Below are 26429 nucleotides of genomic sequence, written 5' to 3' on the forward strand. Positions count from 1 at the left end.
GGGGCGGGGCGGGCCGGCGACACGATGGCGGTGGCCATGGCGAGCGCTGCGGAGCGCGCCGTGCTGGTGAGTGCGCGCAGCGCCGGGGGCTCCGCGCCGCGCCCGGCCGGGGCTCGGCTCTGACGCCGTCGCTCGTGACCGGCAGCAGCCGGGCGTTGGCGGCCCGGCGGGGCTCCCCTGCGGCTCGGGGCCAGACCCTGCCCGGGCCGGGGCGCTGCGTGCGGCTGCTCCGTGAGCCGCGGGGCCGCGGCCGGGTGGGTGCGAGCCCCCTGCCGCCGCGCCTCCCCGAGGCCCGGGCCCGCCCGGAGGCCTCGCTCCCCTCCCGCCGCCCCTCGGAGGCGCTGTGGCGGGGCCGGCCGGGCCGAGGGGTCCCCGGGAGCCGCGAGGGGGGCGGCGGTGGCTGTGGGTCTGAGGGACTCGGCGCCGGAGGCCGCCGTGCTTATGGGTAAATAACCGTGCGTCTTGGCCTGACCTTGGTCAGCCCGGCGGTGGGAGACGAGGCCTAGGAGCTGGTAGGCGCGGCAGGGCGGCCCCGTTCGCGTGATAAAAGGTGCGGGAGGCGCGGACAAGCTGCCTCTGCCGATGTACCCGTGGGTGGGAGCTGCAAGAAGCGGCGAAGGCTCCCTGCGGAGGGAGAGAGTCTGAGATTTATTCAGGGCAGGTGGGAAGTCACAGGGTCCACAACAAAAGCACAGAAAATAAGATTTGTCTAAAATTAATGCCATTTGTAGGATGTCTGGCATTCCTCAAGAATACGAGCGCGTAGGTGTAGTGAATGACCTCAAATCAGAAACATGTACCTGGGGGGGTTCTTCCCCTCTCACTAGGGGGGATGGAAGATGCCGGTAACAATTTGAAGTGGAGTAATGTGACCTAAAACATCCGTGTGGTGGCGGGGGGGGTAGAGACAGTCAATGCCTGTGCTTTACCCAAGTTACTTCCCTTCCTTCGGGAACCTGAAGGAGAGTGTTACAGAGAATGGAAGGGCAAGGGAGCTGCTATGTCAGTGCAATGCCCAGAAACCCAAACCAGGGCTACCAGGGGAAGGAAGGGCAGTGGTGCTGCACTCACGCTGGTAGGACAGACAGACCCTATCTAGTGTTGCTGTGTGTACCTAGTTCTTCTGGGTGAACCTGTGTTCAAAGTGGTCCTTGTTCTCATCCTTGTTCATACAACTCTTGCATAAGTAGATACAAGTAAATCCATCAGTAGTCATTTCATGTTTCTTATGGTAAACAGGAACTATCTAGCAGAGAAACCTTAGGCCTGGGGCTTGGATAACTTGGCTTAAAATTCTGGGTTGACCACAGCTTTCTGACTTTTTCTGGGGGCAAAGTGCTCACTTCATTCCTTTCCAGTACTTTCCACGTGGAAAATTTCCCATGTTTTACAAGGTAGCAAGCATAAATTTCTTCTCTATCCCTTGCTTGCTTCTTTCCCCACTTTTTCCAACGATTTTCTGAGTGGGCTCTTGGGCTTTAGCAGAAACGCTTAGCTGTGTTCTGGGGATCTGTTTTATACAGGCTTTTTTGTAGCAGACAGCTGACTGATGCATGAGGTGTTACATCAACAGATACAAACTTGTTTGTTACGGAATTTTGCCTAAATGATTGGGAATCTTCAGTCTTCCTCTCCCCTGGACAGTTTTTAATTTAGCTTGTTTTATTCTTAGGCTGCTGTTGCTTGGTAAAATGTTGCTCAAGGTGGGATTAGGGTGAGGGTGTTTTAGTTTTTGTCTTTGTTTCTCAACATCTACTTGGCAATAAGTTAACTTTACCCAAGTTGTACCTTAGTTGTCTCTGATGGTAACTGATAAGAGATCTCCATGTCTTTGTCTCAACCCACAAGCTTTTCATCTTGTTTTCTCCCTGCATGCTGTTGAGGAGGAGCAGGAGATGTGGTGTCAGCCCAACACAGCAGCTTAAAAAGCCTCAGGGTGTGAAGCAGCGGAATCTGAACTTCCATCTGAAACCCACATACTGTGCTGTCTGTTTTCTCCTAATGCTGTGATTATTGATGCAGTGACTTGTACAAACACTGTTTTGTTAAAGTCAAAACAAAAATGAGGACAATTCACTTGGCCTGGGGTGGAAAAGCGGGGAATGAGGCCTCTGAATACAACTGACACATCTTTCTTCTACTAGCATGTGATGTAAACATCACACATAACAGTATACTTACAACTTAAATAATTTCATATGTCTGAGATTTATTTCCAGTACTTGGCGAATATTTCTAATGATTCCACTGCTGTCTTTACGCAATGTAGGAAGAAGAGTTTAAATGGCTTTTACAAGAAGAGGTCCATGCTGTTCTGAAACAGCTGCAGGATATTTTGAAGGTAAGGGTAATCTGCTTAATCTGTTTTTGTGCTGTGGGTTTGTTTGTTTGCTCATCAATGTGAGGAGTGGTGGTAGGTTTCTCTCAGAGGAAGAAAAAAATTCTTAGTTGAGAGTACACAAAAAGGGCCATCAGGCATGTCCAGTGTTTGCCTGTCCTCTGGTTTGGAGGATTCACAGTGAAGCTGTTTTCTCCTAGATTGCTCTGTCTTTGACTCTTTGCTGAGAGAGCTGCTTAGGAAAGCCGTGTGGAGGCAGCCAGGCACGTGTGACAAGTGTTTGCCTTAAACATTAATAGTTCCTGGAACAGAGAATCTGGATCTTCATAGAAATTTGTCGTGTGAGGGTGGAAAGGAGTATGTTAATCTTAACTATCAAGCTTCTACCTGTGCAGCAACTTGCAGCAGATGCCTTCCTCGCCTGAACCCATCCTTCCCTCAGTACGCCGCCACCTCTGCAAGTTCCTGCCCCTTCCAGAGGCGCGAAGTGCGCAGCTGAGCTCAGCCTGTGGCACTTCCAGCCAGCCTGAGTATGGGCTGTTCTCAGCTGTGTGTCGGCAGCCATAAGGTGATCTGGTTACAGGAGGGAATGCTCACAAGAGCACCGCTCTTCTGCTTGATTGGTCTTCAACAGGCCCAGCCCGTTAACGCCCTTCTGGTGGGGGTAGTGTGTGATGTAAGAGCAGGGGCAAAAATGTGGAGGTGAGGGGAGGTTGCCAAATGAGGAAAGAGTGCAGCAGTTCTGACTCAGCATATGGCTTAATAGCAGGTGATGATAACCTGCGTTATCTGTGCAGAAAGTACCTGTTTTGAAGAATTTCTTAGTTCTAAAGGTGAAATGCGATTAAAAGATAGCAGCCAGTATAACCAGTCAGGAGGGCTGATCTTCAGGGGTTGGTGTGAGAGAGGTCGTGGGCAGTCCCTGAGCACATCCGCACTGGCTGAAGTCTCTGTGCTCCTGTCCATGCTGGGCAGGGTGCTGGAGTCACAGAAGTGGCTGTGCTGTGCCAGACCCCCACCGGCATCTCCCCTCTGCTCCTGCCTCGCCTTTCTTCCCGGGCTGCGATTCGGCCAGGCCTGGCAGGAGCTCCAGCACTGACCGCTCTGCTCTCTCTCCCGAGCAGGAGGCCTCGCACAGGTTCGCCCTGCCCGCCGGTGGCGCAGAAGGTGCGGCCAAGCAGGAAAGCTTCGTGCTGAGCACGGCGGGGTAAGTGGCTGTCGCTGCTGGGTCACGGCTGCTCCGCCAGGCCGCCGGGTGTGGGCACTGCGTGCCTTGCCTGCGCCGTGCCAGCGTCCGTCCCGGCATTTCCCGCTGCTGGTGAGGGATGCTGTTACCGAGCGTCTTCAGTAAAGGTCCCTGTGGTGCTGCCAGAGCGAAGGGGCTTCCTTCGGCGTGAGAGCTTGCCTTAAGGGAAAACAAACTCTTGTGGCAGGTTCCCTAAAAGTCTGTAGCTGTGTTCCAGGGGCTGCCATAGCCAGATGTTTGCAGTTTCCTGCTGAACTCTGTAATACAGCCATTGATTCCTGACCACATGCTGATGTGTTGCACCATTGCACTGCTGTCAGCAGTTCTTGCCAAGGTGTGTTTGTTGGATTCTGGACTTTGGGAATTGGAGTTACAAGACTTGAGTTCTGCTCTTGACTCAGTTTCTGACTCTGACCATGGACAAATCTTGATCTTTGCCTTTATCCCCCTAAGATAGGAATCATAAATCTCTTTGGCACAGAACAAAGTGAGATCTGTGCATAAGCTGCTATAGAAATGCAGTCCTTCTGAAATAGCTGCCCATTTTTTCATCTTCAGCATAGTCCTCTGTCTGAATATCTGTGCCCTGATGGAGCTTTCAAGCTTGCCGCAAAGTAGCGCACCTTAATTCTTAGAAACAGCATGGTGAGCGCTTAAGAAGGGTGCACTGTTACTGTATTGCTTTCGAAAGTTGTATTCTTCAAATCTTAAAGCATTAAAACTGAGTCCAGTTTTTATTCACTGTTGTTCCAAGGTAGATCTTAAAGTGCTTATCTAAAGAGTCTAGTATATTGAAATGTCACGTGTGGCTAAACTGAGTTCTTGGTGGCCCAGGTGCTTCAGTCTTCCCCCACTGTTTGCTGTAGATACGAGCCATGTTACAGGACTTCTGGATTTTTTTTTTGTAGCTTTCAACTCCCATGTGATCCATCTAGTACTTCAGTGTCGGTAATCCATCTAGTATCTTGTGATTGTGCCTTTTAGAGCTGTTTGTAACAGCAACCAAATTGTTAATATTTAATACATGAAATAAGCCTGTTTCAGAATAGAACATAATGTTTTAGGCAGGGCGGGTAGGGTGTGGTGGACTGGGGATCTGGAAGTGTGTGTAGAGTACACCTGCATCCTCCAGCTGACCCCTGGAGGGAGGGGACCTTGACTGGCTGCATGTGATGGGGAGGGACAGTGTGCTGCTGGCAGTTTCTGTAGGTGTCTATTGCTTCTCGTGACCTGCGTTGCCCAGATCTTTCTTCTCATTTCAGCACAGACCAGGTAAAAGGTGTGTTGACACTGCAGGGAGATGCCCTGTGTCAAGCTGTGAGTACTTCCATGCTTCCTGCTTTGTACCATAAGTCATCCTTACGTTTTACAAGTGATCAACAAGTATTCTTTGTCTTTCTTAACAGGCCTTAAATCCTTAATGTTTCAACAACCGTTGAAATTTGTCAAGATCCAGCATCTTGAGCCCTCTTCCTCAATGGTATTGACGTACCACTGCAGTGCCAAGGCAGTTTTACCACAGCTTTGGTGCCAGTTGAACTAGGCAATGGATATGAGATGCCTTTAATTTGAGTTATTTGTATGATAGCAGCCTCTGAGCCACTGCCATGCTGCCTAGATTTAGGATTCCAACGGTTGAATTCTGTTAAAAACTTCATTGCAGAGCTGACATCTGACTTTGCCTGCATGTGCTGCTCTGCTGTGGTATTGTCTTCAGTCAGGGAGGAAGAGCTGCTAGATGAGGCAGTCTGTAGTCATAACTATGTAAACCTTTGGACTTGCATGTATTGCAAAAATTTTACTAGTTTGTCCCCAAGGAAGAAGTGTAGTTGTCAGGGGTATGTGTTGGTAGTAATACCAACTGATACTAAAATTCCTAAGACAAGTGGTGAAACTGACTTTTCTGGGGATTCCTCACCTTTATTGCCTGTATTGTTGTAATTTCAAACTTCATTGGGGACCTTCTGAGTTGAGATGGTACGGCCTGCCTGCCTCTTGATACACCAAATGCCTTTCAGCTTATCCTTTGTATTAATATCTTCTTTGAAGAGGGCTGAGGTCCCGGTCGTGCCAGAACTTCTTTCAGCAGCTTGTCAAGGTGGTGTGGGAGGCAGAACAGGATGGGACTGGCAGTCTCTGTGTTTGGCATGTGGGGATTGCTTGCTCTCATGTTTTGTTTCTTTCTTCAAGGACGTTAATCTGAAAATGCCCAGAAGTAATCAGCTTCTGCACTTTGCGTTTCGGGAAGACAAGCAGTGGAAACTGCAGCAGGTATTGTTAACTTCAGATGTCTACCCCTTTGCAGAATGCGTGCCCTCCTCGCTTTCAGTGAAGGCTATATCCGTCCTGCGTTACCTAGTTCCAGTGGTAAAAGCTAAGGGAGGAAACGTGCATTTAAATTGAGTTACGGTGCTAGGAGGGAGAAGTGGGTTCTGCTTGTTCCTGAAAGACCAGCAAGCTGAAGGCTGTCGACATCGCAGTCATGATCCTTTAAAAGGAGTGCCTAAGGTGTGTGTGCAGTACGTGACTAGTCGTAAACTCCAGGCTAGCAGGACAAAGAGCAACTTCAGAAGCTTTGAGCTGGTTCAGTAGCTTGTTTTCATTGTCTTACAGAAGCATTTCTTTATGATGAGAACAGATCTCACTGCATTGTGCTCTTGTGGCATAGCTGAATTTCTTCCTTAAGGAGTCAAAGGGATGTTGAATACTGAATGTCTTCCCCCCGTTTTGCTGAGAAAGATCTGTTTCCAGGACCTGATCTAGCAGATGATCTTGAAGACAGTTTCCCACAGTTACTTTGTCATAGCTGAGTGAGTTGAAGAAAGGTGTATTCTATGTATTTTCCTCTGCGGTAGCCTGGATTTTTCTAGGTGATCAGTGCATTTGGTCCTTGAGTGCAGTTTGCAATGGCTGTTTTGGCAGTGGAGTGAAAACTCTACTAGGTAACTTTGTAGAAATCTAGAAAATTGTGTGCTTGAGTTCTTAATGCCAAATTGAGGTGTGCCTTGTCTTTGAGTTGCAAACAGTCAAAGTGTAGATGAAGTGAGTTTGTGCCTTACAACAAGGCAAGGGAACTTTTGTGCTAAGACTGCACAGCCCACACGGTTTTTTGGCTGTTGTGTCCCACTGCTCAGTTGATGGGCTTCTGCCAGCTTTTATGCAAAACACCTTTATTTACTTGGAAAAATTGTTGCGATGTTGTTCAGATGTGGAATGTGAGTACCTAAAGGACTCTGTGTAGAAGCATTTACTGTGATTATGTGGAGATCTTTGTCCTGTCTGAATTGAAAAGGACCACCTCGAATCCTTCATTGCATCTTTCCATAGTGCATGGTGCCAGTTGGATTCTTCTTTTTCTTTGTGCAAAATAGGTTAAAGTCATAAGTAAGAAGCTGTAGTATAGGCACACTTTTGAGGAACACAGGTGCAGGCACAGGCATTCTTAGTAACTTGATTAGAAAAGACAGCAAATTCAAGGGGAAATAGCATGTCCTTATAATAGCAGAATGAGCAAGTTTGCCAGCACTGCCAGGAACTGCATAGTTTTCCCAAAAGCATCTGGAAGATGTAAGGGCTGGAGGTGATGGTGTTTAGAGATGTCATAGCCCCAGTACCTGCAGAATCTGTGCAAGCTGTCAGTGGATTTTATCATCTTTCCTTTCTGTAACCTCCAGTCCAGCAGGACTCTTCTGTGATCCATGAGCCCATGGTGAGAAGGAACCAGTGACTAGATCTGTGCGAGGGAGGCCACTGCAAATTTGAGCTCAGATCTGGTGTTGCTGAGGAGCAGTGTAGATGAATTGAACTACAAATATCCCAAGCTGTGTTAACCATCTCCCAGCAGCCACCTTTCATACAGACTTGCCTTTCCGTCTATTTCTCCCTATGTCTTACCTCATTGTTTTTTTTTCCTTTCTTTTTTTGCTTTCTGGAACTGAATGCAAGTCAATTTCTCTCAGGGTTTTCCTCCTCCTCTGGTTTGCCTTTGCGTGAAAGCGCTGGGATGCACCTATCAAGCTTGCTTTCATAGTTGTCTCTTGGCTGCAAGCAGTTTTGCTTAAGAGGAACTTGGCTAGCTGTGTGCTGAGTCTGGTCATGTTCCACACAAGGAACGCAGTGGCAGCTTCTTGAGGATGGTGATAACACTCAACCCCAACAAGTACAGGGCTGTGGCATGATGCCATAGAGACTGTGGGAGAGATCAACGTTTGCTGCTCATTTCTTCCATTGATACAATTTGTCATTTGTTTTTATCTCTAAGGAGTAAATCATCATATGTGTTGCTAGACCTGACTGCCATATGCCATCAGCAGTGAGAATTCCTACCTGAATAGTCATGATTGGAGTTCTCACAGGATGAGAATGCCTGATGTCACTGTTCCTTTGGGGCAGCAGCAGTATTTTTGCTGACAATTCGTGTTGTAGCTTTCAGACTGTTTAGAATCCCCAGTCCTTGGGTGAAGAACCCGGTAATGGATCTGGACAGCACTGGTAGATTTGTGTCAGCAAATGTCTGGTACTCATAGAAAAATGTCCTTAATGTCTGAGAAGTCACCATTTTCTTAGGGCCAATGAGGTAGGGTAACTTCTGCTTTCTTGCATGTGTTAGAGTGCTTCTATAATGGTGCTGCATTTGTACCTTTGCAGATACAGGATGCTAGAAACCACGTTAACCAAGCAATTTACCTGCTTATGAAGAGAGATGTAAACTACCACTTCAAAACAGGCTCAGAGGTTCTCAAGGTGAGGAGAAAGCACTCTCTAGTTGAGTTGGAACATACATGTTTCTTTCCTTCATTTGGTTTTTGACACTTAATGCACGTTACTGTCTTGACTGGAAACGGATTCCTCGGTTGTACCTGTATATACGCGTGTCAAGGAGTATCCATGCGACGTCATATTTGACATGAATCTATTACCAATCTAGCATCAGTAACAGCGTTGCAAATCACAGTGAATGGTAAACTGAGCAGTGAGTGCCCTGTTGTACAGCGGTGGTGTTTTGAGAGAACCTCCCTTAATCTTTCCTGGATGGTGCAGTTATGTAGATCACGCTCTTCCCTGTCAGTCAGTGCTCTTGAGAGAAGAAATGAGGCAGTCATCAGCAATGAAAAAATGACATTTAGTACTTACAATTTACTGATGATTTGAAAATGACTTGCTGATCAATGACTTGTTGATGCTGTCTGATACAGGCCAGCTGTTGTGTGGCATAAAGCCCAGCCCTCTGCTTGGTCATGCTCTCTGGACCAGAGTTGGGATTTACTCAGAACCCGCCACAATGTCAAACATGAAAAAGCCACGTCTTTTAAATCTCTGTATGCACAAGGGCTGCCAAATTTTTACTACCAATCTCCTTTTTAATTTTGGGTGAAAGGAGGGGGGGGTAATTAGACATCATTTCCAATGCCTTTATAGAGCTCACGACTGCTAAGATAACAGACATATGTTGATTCCCACATCTGGAAAAGGAAGTCTTCCTGAACAGAGCATTTGAACTGTGGTGTTTCTGGCAGGATTGGACCAACGATGAGCTAGTTCTTTAGTGCCCTAGTTCATATGTGGTTATGGATGGGGCAGGGGGGCATTCAGTAGTTGTATCTATGATGTGGTAGTGGGGAGAACTAGGACGTAGGTTGTTTTCCTTGAATACCCGCTATTTGGAAGCACTTACACTAAGTTTGTCAATGCTTTTGTGGCATCAGTAATTCATCTCATCTTCTCTGCTTTTTCTTGTAATGAGTAGATGTTCTCTCCTCAGTTCCTGGTAACAGCTAAACTACGTTCGTCATAGAATTGTAGAATCACAGGATGCTTTGGGTTGGAAGAGACCTTAAGGACTGTCTGGTTCCAACCCCTCTGCCCTAGGCAGGGACACCTCCCACTAGATCAGGTTGCCCAAAGCCCCATCCAACCTGGCCTTGAACGCTGCCAGGGATGTGGCATCCACAGCTTCTCTGGGCAAACTGTGCCTCACCACCCTCATAGTGAGGAATTTCTTCCTAATATCTGATCTCAATCTCCCCTCTTTTAGTTTAAAACCATTACCCCTTGTCCCATCACTACGCTTCCTGATGAAGAATCCCTCCCTATCTTTCCTACAGGCCCCCTTTAGGTACTTCAAAGCTGCTCTAAGTTCTCCCTGGAGCCTTCTCTTCTTCAGACTGAACATCCCAGCTCTCTCAGCCCATCTTCATAGGAGAGGTGCTCCAGCCCTCTGATCATCTTTGTGGCCCTCCTATGGACCTTCTCCAACAGGTCCATGTCCTTCTTGTGCTGGGAGCCGCAGATCTGGATGTGGTATTCCAGCTGAATGAGAGTGGAACAGAGGGATTCACCTCCCTTGTCCTGCTAGCTATACTTCTTTTGATGCAGTCAAGAATACAATTGGCTTTCTGAGTTGCAAGTGTGCATTGCCAGCTCATACTCAGTTTTTCATCCACCTATAGTCCCAAGTTCTTCTCCAGAGGGCTGCTCTCAGTCCACTCATTGCCAAGCCTGTATTCATGTTTGGAATTAACTGGACCTGAGTGCAAGAGGTCCAACAATGCCTGTCCTCTAGTTGGGCTCTCTATCACCTGTACTAGGAAGTTATCCTCAGTGCATGCCAGTAGTTTCCTGGCTGGCTTGCAGTTTGTTTTGCTGCTTTTCCAGCAGGTGGCTGTGTGGTTCAAGTTACCCAGCAGGATCAAGGCCTTGCAAGTGTGGTGCTTCCTGGAGCTGAAGAAAGAACTCTTCATCAACATCCTCTCGTTAATTGTGTGGGCTATAATAGATGTCAGCCACAGTTTCCTTTGTCTCTAGTTTTCACCCAAAAGACCTGTGTATCGTTGTTCTTTAAAGATGGCTCTGTACAATCGACCCTTTTTTTTTTGCATGCAGGACAATTCTTCCACCTTTCCTTCCTTGTCTGTCTCTTCTGAACAGTTTATAGCCATCAGTTGGAACGCTCCAATCATGTGGTTCATCCCACCAAGTTTCTGTGATAGCAGTCAGGTTGTAGTTTTCCAGCTAGGCAATGGCTGTCAGTTCTTCCTGTTTGTTATTCATACCATGTGTGTTTGTGTAGAAGCATTTCATTTGGGTCTTAAACTGTCGAACCTTTTTGGAGGGTTGGGTTGGGGTGTTCCTCGCTACTCTGAGAGGTGTGCTTTTCCTCTCTGTTGCTCATGAGCGTGTAGCTGGATGTTAACCTGCATGATGCGTTGACTTCTGCCCGTGCCCCTGTCTCTGACTGGCAAGATAGAGGAGACCATCTGGTCCTCTGTCCCACTCACGTGTGACCCCAGGACCCTGAAGTCTTGCTTGATCTTGCTCAGGCTGTGCTGTACCATATGGTTGGTACCCATGTGGAAAAGAAGTAGGAGGTGGTGTGTGCCTTTTACCAATCTTGGCAATCTCTGCAGCATCCCGGACCTTAGCTCCTGGCAAGTAGCAGACTTCCCTTGACTGCGTAACAGGCTGGCAGATGAGTGTCTCAGTGCCTCTCAGTTGGGAGTTACTACTAGCACTTGCCATCTTCTTCTGCAACTTCTGGCAGGCATAGCTGGTGCTGTTTCACTGTGTGAGTCTTGCTCTTTGATTTCATCTGCTGCCAAAGCTTCATATTTGTTGCTGGTTGGTATTTTTGCGGAAATCATTGTCATGGTCTCTTGTAACTCATGGCAACAGGCTGACACCTCTTTTTCCAGGGTCCTGTCTGTGTCTTGTTGATGTTTTTTTGTCTGCTAGTCCTTGTGGTACTAGCAAGTCCCTTCCCAAGTCCCCAGATCCTGAGTGGAAGGGGTAGTGGTTGTTGCAAAATCCTACAGCCTTGCTATCAAGAGCTATCCAGGGTTCGTCACTCAGCAGTGTACTGTACGTTATCTTACAGCTTATGGATGCTGTGATGTTACAGCTCTCAAGAGCACGGAATCGTCTTACCACTCCAGCCACTCTGACTCTACCAGAAATTGCCTCCAGTGGTCTCACAGTAAGTGTGTGGTAGTCTAGCACTCATACGCTCTGTGTCAGGATGTTGTGCTACATCTTGATGAAAGTGGATTTCTGAAACCCCTCCTGAGGCAGAGAGAGACGTGAAGTAAGCGCAAGCCCTGAGCTCAACGGTTTTGGCTGTTTCTGTATCTTCCTGTGGGAGAGCAGATGACTTGGGCGTGAGGACTCTGGTTCTCCGAGAAGTTCTGTTCCCTTCCCAGGAAGGTTGTACAGGGATGATTTCCCCGTATGAATACTGCTCCATCCTATTTTGTCACCAGCACTCATACCAACACAGTCTGATGAAGTGCACCAAGAGGAACAACCATGGCATGTGTGCTGCTCAATCTGTTTCTTTCTTAACGTGTCTCTCACTATGGGATAATTGCAGTATAGCTTATAAAAAGCTAGTGATTGCCTAGCATTAGAAATAATGGTCAGTTCACAGTTAAAGAAACAACTTATTTTCTCACCAGAGAATGTTCGCTCCTGCTCTGCCTCCAGACATCCTTGTGAATTTCTACATTAACCTCAATAAGCTGTGCCTGACCATCTACCAACTCCATGTGCTGCAGCCCAGCACAACTAAGGTGATGCTTGCTATCTCTTCAGCCTTGTTTATTTACCCCTTCTTACTTGTCACTATGAGGAGATCACACTGTTGTTTGGTGCACCATTATAAGCATAAGATAATGCAAAAGTGACTGTGACTGACACTAAGTGTCTGTGTCTAGATCTGCACCAGTCAGAGCACTGGCTCTAAATGTAGTTCAGGTCATGGCCACTTAGCCAAGAAGAAAATAGCAGTACCCTGAAGAAAGTCAGAAACTGTTTTTTGCCAAGTAATGTTTTATCTTACAATGTAGTTTGATAACTTTACATGCTTTTGGAAGGGTATAATTGTAGTAATCCAATTTACATTGAAGTAGCTTCGGGGGTTTTTTGAATGGAGTTTTGATGGTTACTTTTCTGCTTCACATGTTGCATTTGAGTCGATTTGATGTCCCCTAAAAACAGAATTAAACCCTTAAGGTTTATGAGATGCAGTCCTTCCATATGGATGTTTTTCCTAAAATCAATTTCCTATTTTTCTTCTGGTCAGTGGGAACTTACTTTTCTTGCTCTAAAATCTGGATCTAAATTGCACTCAGCTACTGTGTAGAATGTGCTTTTTCTGAAGGAGCGAGATGGGATCAACTGGCTTGTATTCAATATGAATGGAGTATTCAGGCATATGTATCAGGTGTTTCTTGTCAGGCTACTGTGAGTGCAAATAGTAAAGGTCTTCTAAATTATTAATTTACTAACTTAAAATCCTAATGACCCTTTTCTTCTCCTCTAGAATTTCAAGCCTGCTGGAGGATCCATTCTACACAACCCTGGAGCCATGTTGTAAGTACAATTACTACAAGGCTGTGTAAAAGGGATAGGAGGATGCTGAGGATGAGATCCAAATGAGATCTCAAGACAATCCACACACTCCCTGACACAAAAGGCTACCCTGCCACTCCGTCATGCAAGCCATCCCACCACGGAGGGGTGGCTTTTCAGGATTCCAGTCGCCCATAGAGTGCCTTGAGTTTTGCAAGAGATTAGAGCTGTCAGCCAAAATGAACATCAGGCTGTTGGTGTTGCCATCTGCATTTCCTGTGTTATGCCTCTCTGGAAAGTGGTAATGTTTCTACTTGAACCTTTTACATTTTTTTTTTTAAACTCTGAATCCAGTCAGAGATAAACTGAGAGTTTGCATTCTGTAACTTTGCCAGATGCTGTTTTAAACGTAGAAGTCGTTCCGATCCCTTGTGTGAGAATGGAGGACAGATGAGTTCTGTATTTTGTGCTGTTTTGTGTGAAACTGCTTTTTTTCCTCTCCAGTGAGTTTGGCAACCAGCGGTATGAAGTCAGCCATGTCCATAAAGTGGAATGTGTTGTCCCATGGTTAAACGATGCCCTCGTCTTCTTCACAGTTTCACTGCAGCTTTGCCAGCAACTGAAGGACAAGGTAACACCCTTAGAGAAGGGTCTTTGTTTTTTAAATCTGGATTTTGAGAGGATCTCAGGTTTAAAAATCTGATGTGATGTTAATTTGTGTGACTGGTACATGAACTGAAAACAAGCAATGAGTCAGTGCTCCGGAGCCTTGGAGCTGGCTGGCAGTGCCCAGCAGGCAGTCATCTGGGATAAATGCAGCATGGCAGACGTTTGCTGAACAAGGCTGAAAGGAGCAGGTAGAAGCTTTTGTGTTCTCAGTCATGAGCTGGATGTTAGGAAATGCCAGAGTACTGAAGAGGAGGCATGGAGAGGTTCAGCGAACTAGATTCCAGAGAACAAAGTTCAATTCCAGCTCTGCAGCTGACCTGGCTGCCACCTTGAGCAAGCATCAATGTGCTCTGAGCATCTTCAGTGACAACAGCAGCAAGTCTGCCCTTTTGCAGTGCAGTGCTGGATAATGCTGTAAAGCTTAATCTTTACACACTCGTTACATGTTCTTTCTTCTATGACTGAGGGGATCGAGGAACTTAACTGCTTATCTTCTTGTTTTCCAGATCTCTGTTTTCTCCAGTTACTGGAACTACAAGCCATATTAATTCTCTGTGGATTGTCCAAACACTTAAAGCACTTCGAGCATCTCCCTGTTTGTTTTCCATGTGCCTGTTGAGTCCAGGTCAACGTGAGAAGTGCTGTGTGGTTTGTTTACCCTGTGGCCCTTTGTAGGGTAGGGTCGATGCATCTGGAAACACACATCTAGTGGTTTCGTCTGGGACCAGTACGTGAGCAGGGCACCAAGCAATGCTGTGTGGATGGTGGGAGCTCCCACCTATCTTCTTTCACATGTGTTCTTTGTGGTTTACACTTTGCAAGCCTCTGATTTACACTAGTACCTTACAAGGGACAGGGAGCTGTGGAACACTCTCAATAACTGTATTTGCACACAGTGCTGTAACTAACTGCTGGACTTTGAGCTGGTTTGGGAAGGGATGAAGTTAGACTAACACACCACAAAAAAGTGCTGGGCATGTTGCTCCATGTAGTGAAATATGTTGCTGTGGCCTCATCCAGTTGTCGTTATGACTAGCTCAGAGCTCTTCTCTCCAATCTGTTCTGGCCATGCCCATGTTATTGTTTCCCCTTTGAGGAAATTCTTATTTGCTACTATTTGAACTATTTTTTTCCCCTGGCATCAATGTGATCATTTGTGTTATTTATTTTTCCTAAGCCTCAGTTGAGCCACTTGTTTTTTGGTTTTGTTTTTTTCCTGATGTAGTGTATAATTTTCATTGTCAGCCTTTGGAGCTGCCCTCGTACCTTCAGCACAGTTGTACAGTCTCACATTCTGTCATTAAACTCCAAGTGAGTACCATGTTACCATGATTTGCTGCCTACCTATGAATGCTACAGTATGTAAGTCATCCCTCTTGCTATTGATAATTGTAAAATAAAGAACCTCATTCCTGCCATACTTCTGTGGGGTGTCAGTGCTGAGAATGAAGATTGCCAAAAATTCTGTGCTATTTTACAAGTGAATGCTTTAGTTTTGCTTGCTGTTTTATTGCTTGGAGAAGGGAGGACAGTAGCGGTCTCTCAGGGTGGAGCTGTGCAGCCCTTCAAAGGCCAGGGTTGGTTTGTGTAACTTCAGCCTGTAGCTCTTAGGTCAGTGCTGTCTGACACCTGAGTACTACCTGAAGTACTTCAAAAATCTCTTGATGGTCATGTCTGGGAGGGGCTGTAGCTACTGTGGCTGGGCTGGATCGGCACATGGAGCTGATTGTCAAGTGATGAGGAAGCATTGCCTGTCTCCTGCCTGGATCCAGTTTGACCTATCCAGCCTGTGTTTCTGATGGCCTTCATTGCTGGAGGACCTTACCCAGGAGCCTACGTTTGCACTGAGGAGAAGACTGCAGGCTCATGGTGGTCCCTACAAGAAATCAGGGCCATTGGGGGCTGTCCTGACAGCATGCAGGATCCTGTTGCTTTCCAAGCGCTATCCAGAGCGCCCTGCTCAGAAGGGGGAGAGAGATCACAGAATGGCTGCAGTCGGAAGGGACCTCTGGAAGTAATCTGGTCCAACACTCCTGTTCAAGCAGAGCCACTTGCCCAGAGCCAGGTCCAGATGTCTTTTGAATAGCTCCAAGGATGGAGACTAGTAATAGGTATGTCACTTTTTTGTTTTTCCTTTATAGATATTTGCTCCGGGCATGTGTGGCCTACTTTGTCTATGACTTCCCTTTCTGTTCCTTTTTTGAGGTCCATGGGAACCTGAGTGGGTTGGTGCCTCCTTGTTACTGCTGCTGCCTCCCTTGTCTGAGGACTTGACACCTGGTACTGTGCTTGTCTGATGTGTTAACGCTGTGGGTTGCAGACACTGTTCCTGTAAATGAGTATCAGGCTATGACCAATGAATGTGTATGTTAGTAATGAAAGGTGTAAAGTAGAGAGGCCTGGATCAGCTAATTCAATAGCGGGTGCATTACTGACTCCAGTCCATTATCCTTGTAACTAATGTAACTAACTGTGGTGATGACCCTGGGTATGCATTTACCAGTCCTTGCTCTGTTCCAGGCTATTTTTGCTTAGAAAATGATTTATACATGTGGGGAACTGCTCACCGTTAACAGGTTCTTGCATTAGAGTATTTTTACAGTTAATCACCTCTCTGGAGCTGTCTGAGCTTCTCTTTAACCCTCCCTGTACGTGGGTGGAGGCTCCTCTTTTAATTCATCCTGGTGTATGAAGTCCAATCAATGTTGCCACATCCTTTCCTACTTAGCTTCCTGCTGCCAGGGACGTAATGTGAAACCCAGCGCATTGTTTTCTTCTGATGAAAATGGTCTCCTTTAGATCTGAAGGGCAGGAGTGGGCAAAGAGGAATGGCTGTCCTGATTCCAGCTCTGATGCACAGCAGCTGTGCTGTGAGAGCAGTTGAGGCCACGCTTCATCAACCTAACCCTAAAGCCCAGAGTGGCAGGGATTGGACTCGTGTCCAGCAACACAAGACTGGATTGCAATTAACTGTATCATAAGAGGAAATAAAGGAGTCTGGGTCTGGGGTGGGGGTGTGGGGAGAGCTTTGCATTTGCCTGCATAGACTTGTGCTGCTGCTTCTTCCTACTTTGTCAGGAAGAAATTCCATCCCCAGCAAACCCTGCTGCTAACTCACTCTTCTGCCACAGCCCCGTTCTGCTGGAGCAGGGTTTGCAGAGCTTGTCTGTGCTCAGAGATCAGCCCACTGGGCTTTCCTGCCCTTTTTCAGTGGCTCCAGACCTCCTGGTCCTACTGCCCGGCTGGGAGCAGGCAGGGGAGGCTGCTGGGGAGCAGCCGGGCAGTACCAGTGGTTCACAAAGCCCACAGGGAAATCCCTGTGGGCTGGTGTTGCCAGGGTCTGGCTGGAGGCACCTTGGTCGATCGGAGCAGACCAACCATCGTGAAGGCTCGTGGAGGCCAGGGCACCTCCCTACAGCTTTCCCTGCTTGCCTCCACCCAATGCACAATGTGAGGTTCGCATCCCACTGTGCAGTGGTGATGCCCCCCGCCACGGTGCTGACCTGATTTCCATTTTTGTGGTCCCCATTGTAGGGGGGTTGAGGTACCTGGCAAATATCTTCACCAGGCCTTGGCTCTCTGCCTTTGAAACTGTTTTTGACGCAGGTTCCATGGAGGCACTTTTTCTAGTACGTGTTTTGATTATTGGTAGCATAAAGTAAGGGGCTAGGCTGGAGGCCCCGATCCAGCTGGTGGGCTCCTGTACCCCCATGTCCATTCTCTTGCAGGGTCAGAGAGCAGCACCCACAGGACTTGCTTTAATTTATTTTCTCCTTTCTTGACAATGTTTTCTGCCTTTACTTCTGCTCCATGTTGTTTAGTATTGAGAGGTGCCAAACTAGTTTTGAAATTCAGACCACGGTGCTTGAGTTCACCGAGGCCGTAAAAAATCAATTCCTTAGCAGAGCCTTGAACATACTACTGAGATGTGCTGTAGTCCTGAGGGAATGTCCCGCCATTCCAATGCTGTACCAGTGCAGGGAAGGTCAACTGCGTCCTGAGCTGCATCAACAGAGGAATGGCCAACAGGTAGAAGGAGGTGATTGTCCCCCCTGCTCTGCCCTTGTGAGGTCCCACATGGAGTGCTGCATCCAGGGCTGGGGCTCCCAGCACAAGAAGGACATGGACGTGTTGGAGAAGGTCCATAGGAGGCCACGATAGCCCACACAATTAACGAGAGGATGTTGATGAAGAGTTCTTTCTTCAGCTCCAGGAAGCACCACACTTGCAAGGCCTTGATCCTGCTGGGTAACTTGAACCACACAGCCACCTGCTGGAAAAGCAGCAAAACAAACTGCAAGCCAGCCAGGAAACTACTGGCATGCACTGAGGATAACTTCCTAGTACAGGTGATAGAGAGCCCAACTAGAGGACAGGCATTGTTGGACCTCTTGCACTCAGGTCCAGTTAATTCCAAACATGAATACAGGCTTGGCAATGAGTGGACTGAGAGCAGCCCTCTGGAGAAGAACTTGGGACTATAGGTGGATGAAAAACTGAGTATGAGCTGGCAATGCACACTTGCAACTCAGAAAGCCAATTGTATTCTTGACTGCATCAAAAGAAGTATAGCTAGCAGGACAAGGGAGGTGAATCCCTCTGTTCCACTCTCATTCAGCTGGAATACCACATCCAGATCTGCGGCTCCCAGCACAAGAAGGACATGGACCTGTTGGAGAAGGTCCATAGGAGGGCCACAAAGATGATCAGAGGGCTGGAGCACCTCTCCTATGAAGATGGGCTGAGAGAGCTGGGATGTTCAGTCTGAAGAAGAGAAGGCTCCAGGGAGAACTTAGAGCAGCTTTGAAGTACCTAAAGGGGGCCTGTAGGAAAGATAGGGAGGGATTCTTCATCAGGAAGCGTAGTGATGGGACAAGGGGTAATGGTTTTAAACTAAAAGAGGGGAGATTGAGATCAGATATTAGGAAGAAATTCCTCACTATGAGGGTGGTGAGGCACAGTTTGCCCAGAGAAGCTGTGGATGCCACATCCCTGGCAGCGTTCAAGGCCAGGTTGGATGGGGCTTTGGGCAACCTGGTCTAGTGGGTGGCATCCCTGCCCGTGGCATCCCTGCCTGTGGCGGGGGGGTTGGAACTAGGTGATCTTCCAGGTCTTTTCCAACCCAAGCCATTCTATGAATGCTGCTCATACAGAAAATCTAATTTTCTGAGAGGTGTTTTTTCGTTTTTGCATCAAAAAAAAAAAATCACAAAATTAATTGGCTAGAACAAACCATCCTGGTGGTGCAAGGGCAGGGCCGGACAATTAGCATGAGGCAAAGATGCAGGCTGCAGCCACGCTGACCAAGATGAGTGGTTTTGCAGTTGTGTGAATTTAGATCAAGATTTGACTCCACTTTATAAGGGCTAGATGTTTAGCTGGTGGTAACTGTCACAGCCTTAGTTAATGGTGTTGAAAATAGTTTTGGCTTGGTTCTTCAGAGGCATGGCCCAGAGAGCCGGCGATGCATGGTGCACTTGTACTCAGGAAGGTGGTGTGGGGCCACAGGTTCAGAAGATCGGTTCAGAAGCTGTGTTTAGAACAGTTCTGTGCACAGCGTTGTGGAAATACGAGCAGCATGATGCTTCCCAGCAGTGTGCATGGGTCTGGTGCTGAAGGGGAGAGGCACCCAGCAGCTCTGCCCGCACGTCACAAAGCCATGCTGCCTGGGCACTGTCTCCAGTGTCACCTGGGACAGGCTTCGTGCCTCCCCGTGAAAAGCCCTGTTCTCTAAATGCTGAGACAGGGATTTTGCTGACGTGTGCCCCAGGCTTGACAGCACTTGTGTTATCTGAAATGACAGCCAGCAAGCTGATCTGGCAGTCAGGTTTTTGCTCCGTGGAGTCACAGACAAGTGATGTTTCATGCCTGTCTGGTCCCATCTCCTTGATGTTGTTCAGGAGAGGAGGTGATGCAGAGGCTGATGCTGGGTCATGGCGAGACTCCTGCTTCTGAAGCTGACTTGCATTGGCGGAGCCACTGCCCAGTCTTCAGGCTGTTTGCTCTAGCAGAACTGCTGTACCTCCTAGTGTCCCCTGTTTTCATAGCCTCCCTCTTTCCTGGGATGGGGCGTGGGGGACGGAAACCTTGGTTTGTTCTTCATTTCCAGAAGACCATCCCTGCACTTCTTGTAGCGCAGGCAGTGGGGGGGAGGCGTTGTGGCAGGGCTCTGTAATGAGCTTCGGGATACAGGGGAGGGTGCAGGTTGGGCCCTAGGGACTTTCATTGTTGGGCTGCTGATTGTGAAAGCTGGGATAGGGGCAGTGGCAGTAGAGGAGACAGATAAATTTGTCCATGTGGCTGGCTAGAGGATGGAGTGGATTACAGACAGAAAGTTAGTTGTGGAGGTTGAAAGCTTAAATAGGCAAGAGACAGAAGAATGCATTTATTTGCTGACGGCCTAGGTAGGTACGAACAGATATGAGCAAGAACTTGGTTAAGCAGCTGGTGAAAGTGGAGGTGTTGTATCTCACATACCCCCGGGGGCAAAAATGACTTGTGGTCCAAGAGGAAGCTGACTCCAAAATGCTGGAGCCAGCATAGGAGATGCTTGGCACTTTAGCTCCAAAACCACTCGGCATCTTGCTGGATCTCCTCATTCTATTCTCTCCTTCTTGCATTCCTGCTGCTGGTCCAACTTTTCTCACTGTCCCAGACTTTCCCTCTTCCCCATAACATGTTGGGACTGGGACTCCCTCTTGCTGGGCATCCCCAGGACAGTATGGAGTGCTTTCAGCAGCTGTGACTGTCGAGTGTTAAGAAGTTGTGGTTTAGCCCGGCTGGCAGCTAAGCACCACACAGCCGTTTGCTCACCCTCCCCCCTCCCTCTCTGGGATGGGGGAGAGAAACGGGAAAGTGAAGCCTGTGAGTTGAGATAAAGACAGTTTATTAAGACAGGAAAATAATAATAACAATAATAATAATAATAATGATAATAGTATTATTAATAATAATGTGTACGAAACAAGTGATGCACAATGCAATTGCTCACCACCCGCTGACCGATGCCCAGCCTATCCCCGAGCAGCCGGCCCCCCCTCCACCCCGGCTAGCCACCCCTATATATTGTTCAGCATGACGTCAGATGGTATGGAATACCCCTTTGGCCAGTTTGGGTCAGCTGTCCTGGGTCTGTCCCCTCCCAGCTCCTGCTGCACCCCCAGCCTGCCCGCTGGCAGGACAGAGCGAGAAGCTGGAAAGTCCTTGGCTTGGTGTAAGCACTGCTCTGCAACAATTAAAACATCAGCATGTTATCAGCGCTCTTCTCATTCTAATCCAAAACATAGCACCCTGCCAGCTACTAGGAGGAAAATTAACTCTGTCCTAACTGAAACCAGGACAGAAGTGCAAGAGAGATGCGAGAGCAATTTATCTTTTTTTTTTTTTTTAATTAGATCCCTGGGTTCTGTATACTTTATAGTGGTATGGGCAATGTTGCTCAGGTTATCAGTACGGTCAGCCCCCGATAGTGACAGAGATTTGGGGGTCAAATCCTGCATAGGGAGTCAGGCCACGTGTAAAGGAGATGGGAAGGCAATGCAAACACTCTTACCAATACATGAAAGGGGCCGAGGAGATACTCAATGACTTTCTGCTCAGGTTAGCTGCCCACCAGACGGTATTTCTAGACCTCATCTCACTCCAGAGAACGTGGGTGCTCAGACAGTGGGCCCTGCTCCCCTGCAAACCTAGGATTACACAAGCTTCTGCAGGCTCCATCTCTGGGGCTGTCCTTGAGCTTTTATTTGAGACAGCCTTTGACATGAGCCACTTCCATTGGCAGGGTGGAGGTCTTGCTGACAATTCTTAATGACTGTCACCTTGCCTCGTAAAAGAAACGCACACCTTGACTCCATTCTGAGCATGTACAAGTCCTGTTTCCAGCCAGGTCTGAGATCCCAGCCTACAAATCGGGCTTCTCGCTTTTTCCTGGCACAAGCAGGCAGTATCCAGCTGGACTGAAATGCCAAATGCCTGCCTTCTCCCAGCCTGCCAAGTGAGCTGGCTGTGATGAAGGATCCCACGTCACTAGCAATACTCACTTAGCACTGATTATCCCTTTCTAGCAGTGATCTGTGGCATAGTCATCTAAATGGGGTTTTAACCCACTTAGTGTGCATTATTCTGGTTTTGTATTGTTCTCGTATGTTAATCGAGCATTCAGGGATGGTCTGGTAGACAGTGCCAATCAAAGTGGGTTATAGAAAATAGTTCTCATCAAAGTCACTTGATTTTTTTCAATAGAACTGGATATTTTATGTAAGAAGAAAGACATCTGTAAAACCTCTGTTCTACCGTAGTGTGACATGGTAATTAATGAATCTTACTTCCATTTTTCCATCGGTTTCCTGATGCCTTTAGAAAATAGGCTGGCCAGACCCTGTGCTACCCCGAGAGAGCTCGACACACCTGAGCTGGGTGTTCTTCCATGTCCTTGTTCCTGAGGCCTGGAGGGGGCTCTCAGGACCAGCTGCGGGGTGCTGGGTGTGAACAGGCTATGACTATCCTGGGCAATTCCATCTGAGGCCTCTCCCCACCTCTGCCTCGTGCCAGGGGCTGTATTTATCTGGGCAGTCAGACCTGGGCTGAGCTGTGCTTGTGCTCGTGTCTGGCCCTGTCTCTCCAACTGCTCCTCCTGAATGGACTGTGTGCCTGTGTTGTAGGTAGCTTGTCTCCAGGGGGCTGGAGAAAGGCTGGGAGAGCTGGGGCTGTTCAGCCTGAAGAAGAGAAAGGTCTGGGGAGACCCTATTGCAACTTTTCAATACTTAAAGGGAGATTATTAAAAAGATGGAGAGCAACTTTTTGCTCAGGCAGATTACGACAGGACAAGGGGAGATGGTTTTAAACTGAAAGAGGGGAGATTTAGATTAGATGTTAGGAGGAAATTCTTCACTCAGAGGATGGTGAGGCACTGGCACAGGCTGCCCAGAGAAGCTGTGGATGCCCCATCTGTGGAGGAGTTCAAAACCAGGTTGGAAGTGGTCCTGGGCAACCTGATCTAGTGGGTGGCATCCCTGGCCATGGCAGGGGGTTGGAACTGGATGGTCTTTAAGGTCCCTTCCAACCCAAGCTGGTCTACGAGTCTATGCCAGGCAGGGTTTGGGTCTGCAGACATTGCTCAGTGATGATGTTCGTGGTACACTGACTTACACGAGTTAGGAGAAGGGTCCCCACTGAGGTATGGGTAGCCCATCCCCACTCCAGATGACCATCACAGGTCCTGCTATTGCCTGGATTAAGAAAGTGCATTTATTTGCTTTGGGTTAGAAAGACGTCTCCCTAGTATGTACAGCAGCAACATCCCCCACACACAGCCTGTGGCCCACCCCGTGTCCCAGGGAAGGACCTGGTCACTGGGAGAGCAGAACATCCAGTGCAAAAGCCATCATTGCAACCATCCATGGGCTATGGCAGTTGCTTTCCCTACCGCCTTTGCTCACCTGGCCCTGCTCACACTGCCTGTCTCCCCTGTCACTCCATGGGGACCACTCCGGCCAGATGGGACTGTGGGAGGCAGAAGAGACTGTGTGACAACAAGCCGATGTGTCCAGAGTAGTGGGAGCACTGAGTAGACAACTTGGAAGGATGAGAGCCAACAGAGGAGCTGGAGATTTAGTCCTTGAACTTCAGGTGGGCTGAGGATCTGGAGCAAATCTGGGTCCATTCTTTCCCTTGCATGTAGTATGTTGCTTAGGAGAACAGTTGACACACAGAAAGAAAAGGAATGGCAAAGCCAGAAGGAGGATACATCAGGGTATCTGGCTTGCCTTTCCCAGCATCCTCATTCATCGGGTGGGAGAGGGTGGCCTGAGGCTGGCGACACAGCTAGGGGGGCAGATGGTGCAGAGCTTGGCCACTAACAAATGTGAAGGTGCTTGGGGGGACGGGAGGGGGCTGCTGGGGAGTCTGGGTTCAGCTCTCAGTGGTTATTGTCCCCATGCATCTGGAACACTTCTGTCGATACTGCCTCGAAGCGAGGCGCAGCGTGCAGCATGTGCACCTTGTTGCGGTGCTTTTTCCTCAGGAGGCAGCTGAAGACTTTTTTGAAGCCTTTACGGAAGTGCTTGGAGACCAAGGCGTAGACGATGGGGTTGAGGCAGGAGTTGGCATAGGCCATGCAGTGGGAAAGCAGGCGGAAGGCGTAGGTGGCCTGGTTGAAGGGGAAGTCTCCATAGAGGTATCGGAGGATGACTACGTGGTAGGGCAGCCAGCACAGGCAGAAAAGGATGGTTACAATGATGATCATCTTGGTTACTTTCTGTTTGGCCTTCTTGGACTCTGACATGTCCTCCAGGGGTTCCACTGCTGTCCACAGGTACTTGATGGTCCTGGTGTAGGAGAGGCTGATGACCAGCACTGGGATGACATAGCCGAAGGCAAACGTGCTGGTGTCCATGACCTTGCGTCTCCACTCCTCCCAGCCAGGCATGCAGATGTAGCTGGCCTCCCACTCGATCAGGTCATAGTAGCTTAGGTAGGGGCCTGCAAAGACCGCAGAGAGGCCCCAGATCACGGACATGGCAGCCACGGCATTGCAGGGGGTCCGCAGCTCCCGGGAGTGCAGCGGGTAGCAGATGGCCAGGTACCTGGGGAGGAGAGCAAGGCAACCGGAGCTGAGGGTTCAGCCGAGCTGTAGCTGGCCACAAAAACAAAGGGAACAAGAAGGTTTCCTTCATTCCCCTGAAGACCCCTGAGTAGCGGCCCTACGTAGTATCTCATGCCCTCTCTGAGATACAGTACTGGGTGAAACAGCTTTTATCTTTACAGCTGGCTGACACCTCTGTGCAGGGAGGGTGGGTCATGTCCCTGCGCTAGGAACAGAAACGGGGCTGTCACAACCGCACCGATACCGGCTGCTTGGCAGAAACTATGCAGCAGGAAAAAGGTCTGAACTGAGGTTTTGAGACCTGGGCAAGCTTCACTGGGTGATGGACGCAGTGCAGGCTTCTGCCCACTCAGGGCCTATTTTCAGCCTGCTCCAGTTTTCACATCAGGCTGGCGGGGAAGAGGTTTGCTCGCTGTAACCAGGTCTGTGTTTGCCTCAGTCTGGCTACTGGGGGGGGGCAGGTGGGCCCTTGCCTTTGGGTGCTTGTCCCTCTTCCAGCAAATGGTGTCCAGAGGCAGTGTGACAGCCAGCTCTGCTTCCCCACCCCCAGACAACACTAAAGAGCAAAGCTGGCAGAACCGCTCTGCTGCATGCGTCAGGCAGGATTGGGAACGAGCAGCAAAGGGGAATCCCTTTTCCCACGTTTGTCTTGGCAGTCCAGCAGAAGCTGCAAGGAGATGTCAGAAAGGAGAGAAAATGGCTCGGTGCTTGTGCGTAAGGGATGGAGAAAAGTTGTGAGCACAGACAACTTATTTTAGTACCCTTAGAGACAAGGACAAAGAGCAAGATAGGCCAGGACATGTTTTCTCTATGGCAGGCAAGGCTGGGAGCTTACCCTAGCACGGAGCTCTTCCTCCTCCTGCACCATTAGTGTAGGCCCAGCCAAAAGTGGAGCTCAGCACAGCAATCCTACACTGAGGGGGAACAAGGCAGAGCCCTTAGGAACAATTCAGATGGCAGTGAGCAGGGCCTGGATGATCTCCCAAGAAGAAACTCGGCTCACAGTGTGGGTGTCTTTCTGCACAGGCTGCTGTGGGGCCCAGGAGGGCTCGGGACAGGTGAGGGAGCAGGATCTGTCAGATAACAGCTTTTGTGCTGGGCCGGCAGCTCTAGGGGAATGAGAAATTTGTTACAGGACTGGGATCTCTCTTGTATATTTATGTGGCTTCTCCTTTAGTGCTCTTTGGTTACTTTGCTGCCCTCGCTGCCCTCACGTGATGCTTTTCTGCAGCGGTGGCTTGGGGATAGCTACTGCCCTTGGAATGCCATCTGTAACATGGCGCTGGGTGAGTAGGAGTCCCTGGCAGTGTGGAGCTCAGCCTGGGTCTCAGGTGCCCTAACTACAAGGCGGGTCTTCCCTATGGAAAATGCAGGCAGGAGCAGCACTGACTTTGCACCGAGGAGAGCTGGAAGTGCTGCTTGAGGGTTGGTAGGGGAAGGGAGCTAAACTGGTCCCCAAGCTGCCTTTGGCATGGACCAGCACCACTGGGGTTTGAATGATTTTCCTGTTGGTGATGGGCCATGACCTTCCCATGCCCTCACTCCACCCAGCTTCTCAAACTGCCCTCCTTCCCCAGCCTGAGGGCATCGTCAGACCGTTACCTGTCCACAGAGACAGCAGCCAGTGTGAAGCTGCTGGCATACATGGTGAGGTAGATGAAAAAGTGGACAGCCTTGCAGATGAAGGAGCCGAAGACCCAGCCTTCAAGGCAGTAGATGGTGGCCTGGAAAGGCACGCAGAAGACAATGAAGAAGAAGTCAGCCAGGCTGAGGTTGAGGATGAAGAGGTTGGTAGTGTTGTGGCCCATTTGCCTATTGCGCAGCAGCACTGCCAGCACCAGGCTATTGCCCACTGTGCCCAGGAGAAAGATGAGGGAGAAAACCACAGGGACAATGACACTAGCAGGACTGAACTGGTAACTGTCAGAGGGGTTCCGGTACCCAGCCAAGCTGGTGAAGTCCTCATACTCCATCATTCTGTGCCGTGGTGAGGTGCTGGAGCCTGTGGCGACACAGGGAAAGGTGTGAGAGACTGCAGAAACGCTGCAATTAAATACTTAGATTGGCTGATCAGCCTGTTGGCTGGCTGGAGACAGACAGAGCCTTGTTCTCAGTTCTGCCACCCGCATGCTTTTCAGCAGGCTCCTCTGGACACAGCCGGCATGCAGGACAGGTAGGGTTAGGCTGGCAGTAAGAAGCACCCTGCTCCCCCCTTCCGACCCTGG

General features: G+C 48.9%; 2 protein-coding genes across 3 annotated transcripts; one reads left to right on the plus strand and one right to left on the minus strand.

The window, feature by feature from the left end:
* ROGDI (rogdi atypical leucine zipper) lies at positions 1 to 15016 on the plus strand. 2 transcript variants are annotated; one of them, XM_040574197.1, is made up of 11 exons: positions 1 to 66; positions 2270 to 2341; positions 3463 to 3545; positions 4847 to 4901; positions 5775 to 5855; positions 8232 to 8327; positions 11458 to 11556; positions 12035 to 12148; positions 12901 to 12950; positions 13434 to 13560; positions 14105 to 15016. In XM_040574197.1, exons 1-11 carry the CDS (start codon positions 25 to 27, stop codon positions 14144 to 14146), a joined length of 861 nt encoding a protein of 286 aa, XP_040430131.1. In that variant the 5' UTR covers positions 1 to 24; the 3' UTR covers positions 14147 to 15016. The 2 variants fall into 2 exon arrangements, with proteins under 2 accessions (XP_040430131.1, XP_040430132.1); XM_040574198.1 differs by lacking the exon at positions 8232 to 8327.
* A 7440-nt stretch (positions 15017 to 22456) lies between these two features.
* On the minus strand, positions 22457 to 26221 carry LOC121078674 (galanin receptor 2b-like). The gene is made up of 2 exons (XM_040575097.1): positions 25807 to 26221; positions 22457 to 24184 (listed from the first exon to the last, which is right to left on the minus strand). Exons 1-2 carry the CDS (start codon positions 26178 to 26180, stop codon positions 23518 to 23520), a joined length of 1041 nt encoding a protein of 346 aa, XP_040431031.1. The 5' UTR covers positions 26181 to 26221; the 3' UTR covers positions 22457 to 23517.
* Between the last annotated feature and the right edge of the window lie 208 nt (positions 26222 to 26429).

The sequence above is a fragment of the Cygnus olor genome, chromosome 15 (genome assembly GCF_009769625.2).
Source record: "Cygnus olor isolate bCygOlo1 chromosome 15, bCygOlo1.pri.v2, whole genome shotgun sequence".
Lineage (NCBI taxonomy): Eukaryota > Metazoa > Chordata > Aves > Anseriformes > Anatidae > Cygnus > Cygnus olor.

Bases quoted from the DNA above. Each gene is read 5' to 3' on its own strand.
- ROGDI (XM_040574197.1), top strand. From the start codon at position 25: ATGGCGGTGGCCATGGCGAGCGCTGCGGAGCGCGCCGTGCTG. The intron at 2,342-3,462 runs GTAAGGGTAATC...TCTCCCGAGCAG, and splicing joins AGCTGCAGGATATTTTGAAG to GAGGCCTCGCACAGGTTCGC. The intron at 12,951-13,433 runs GTAAGTACAATT...TTTCCTCTCCAG, and splicing joins CACAACCCTGGAGCCATGTT to TGAGTTTGGCAACCAGCGGT.
- LOC121078674 (XM_040575097.1), bottom strand. From the start codon at position 26,180: ATGATGGAGTATGAGGACTTCACCAGCTTGGCTGGGTACCGGAACCCC. The intron at 24,185-25,806 runs GTAACGGTCTGA...TCTCCTCCCCAG, and splicing joins GCTGCTGTCTCTGTGGACAG to GTACCTGGCCATCTGCTACC.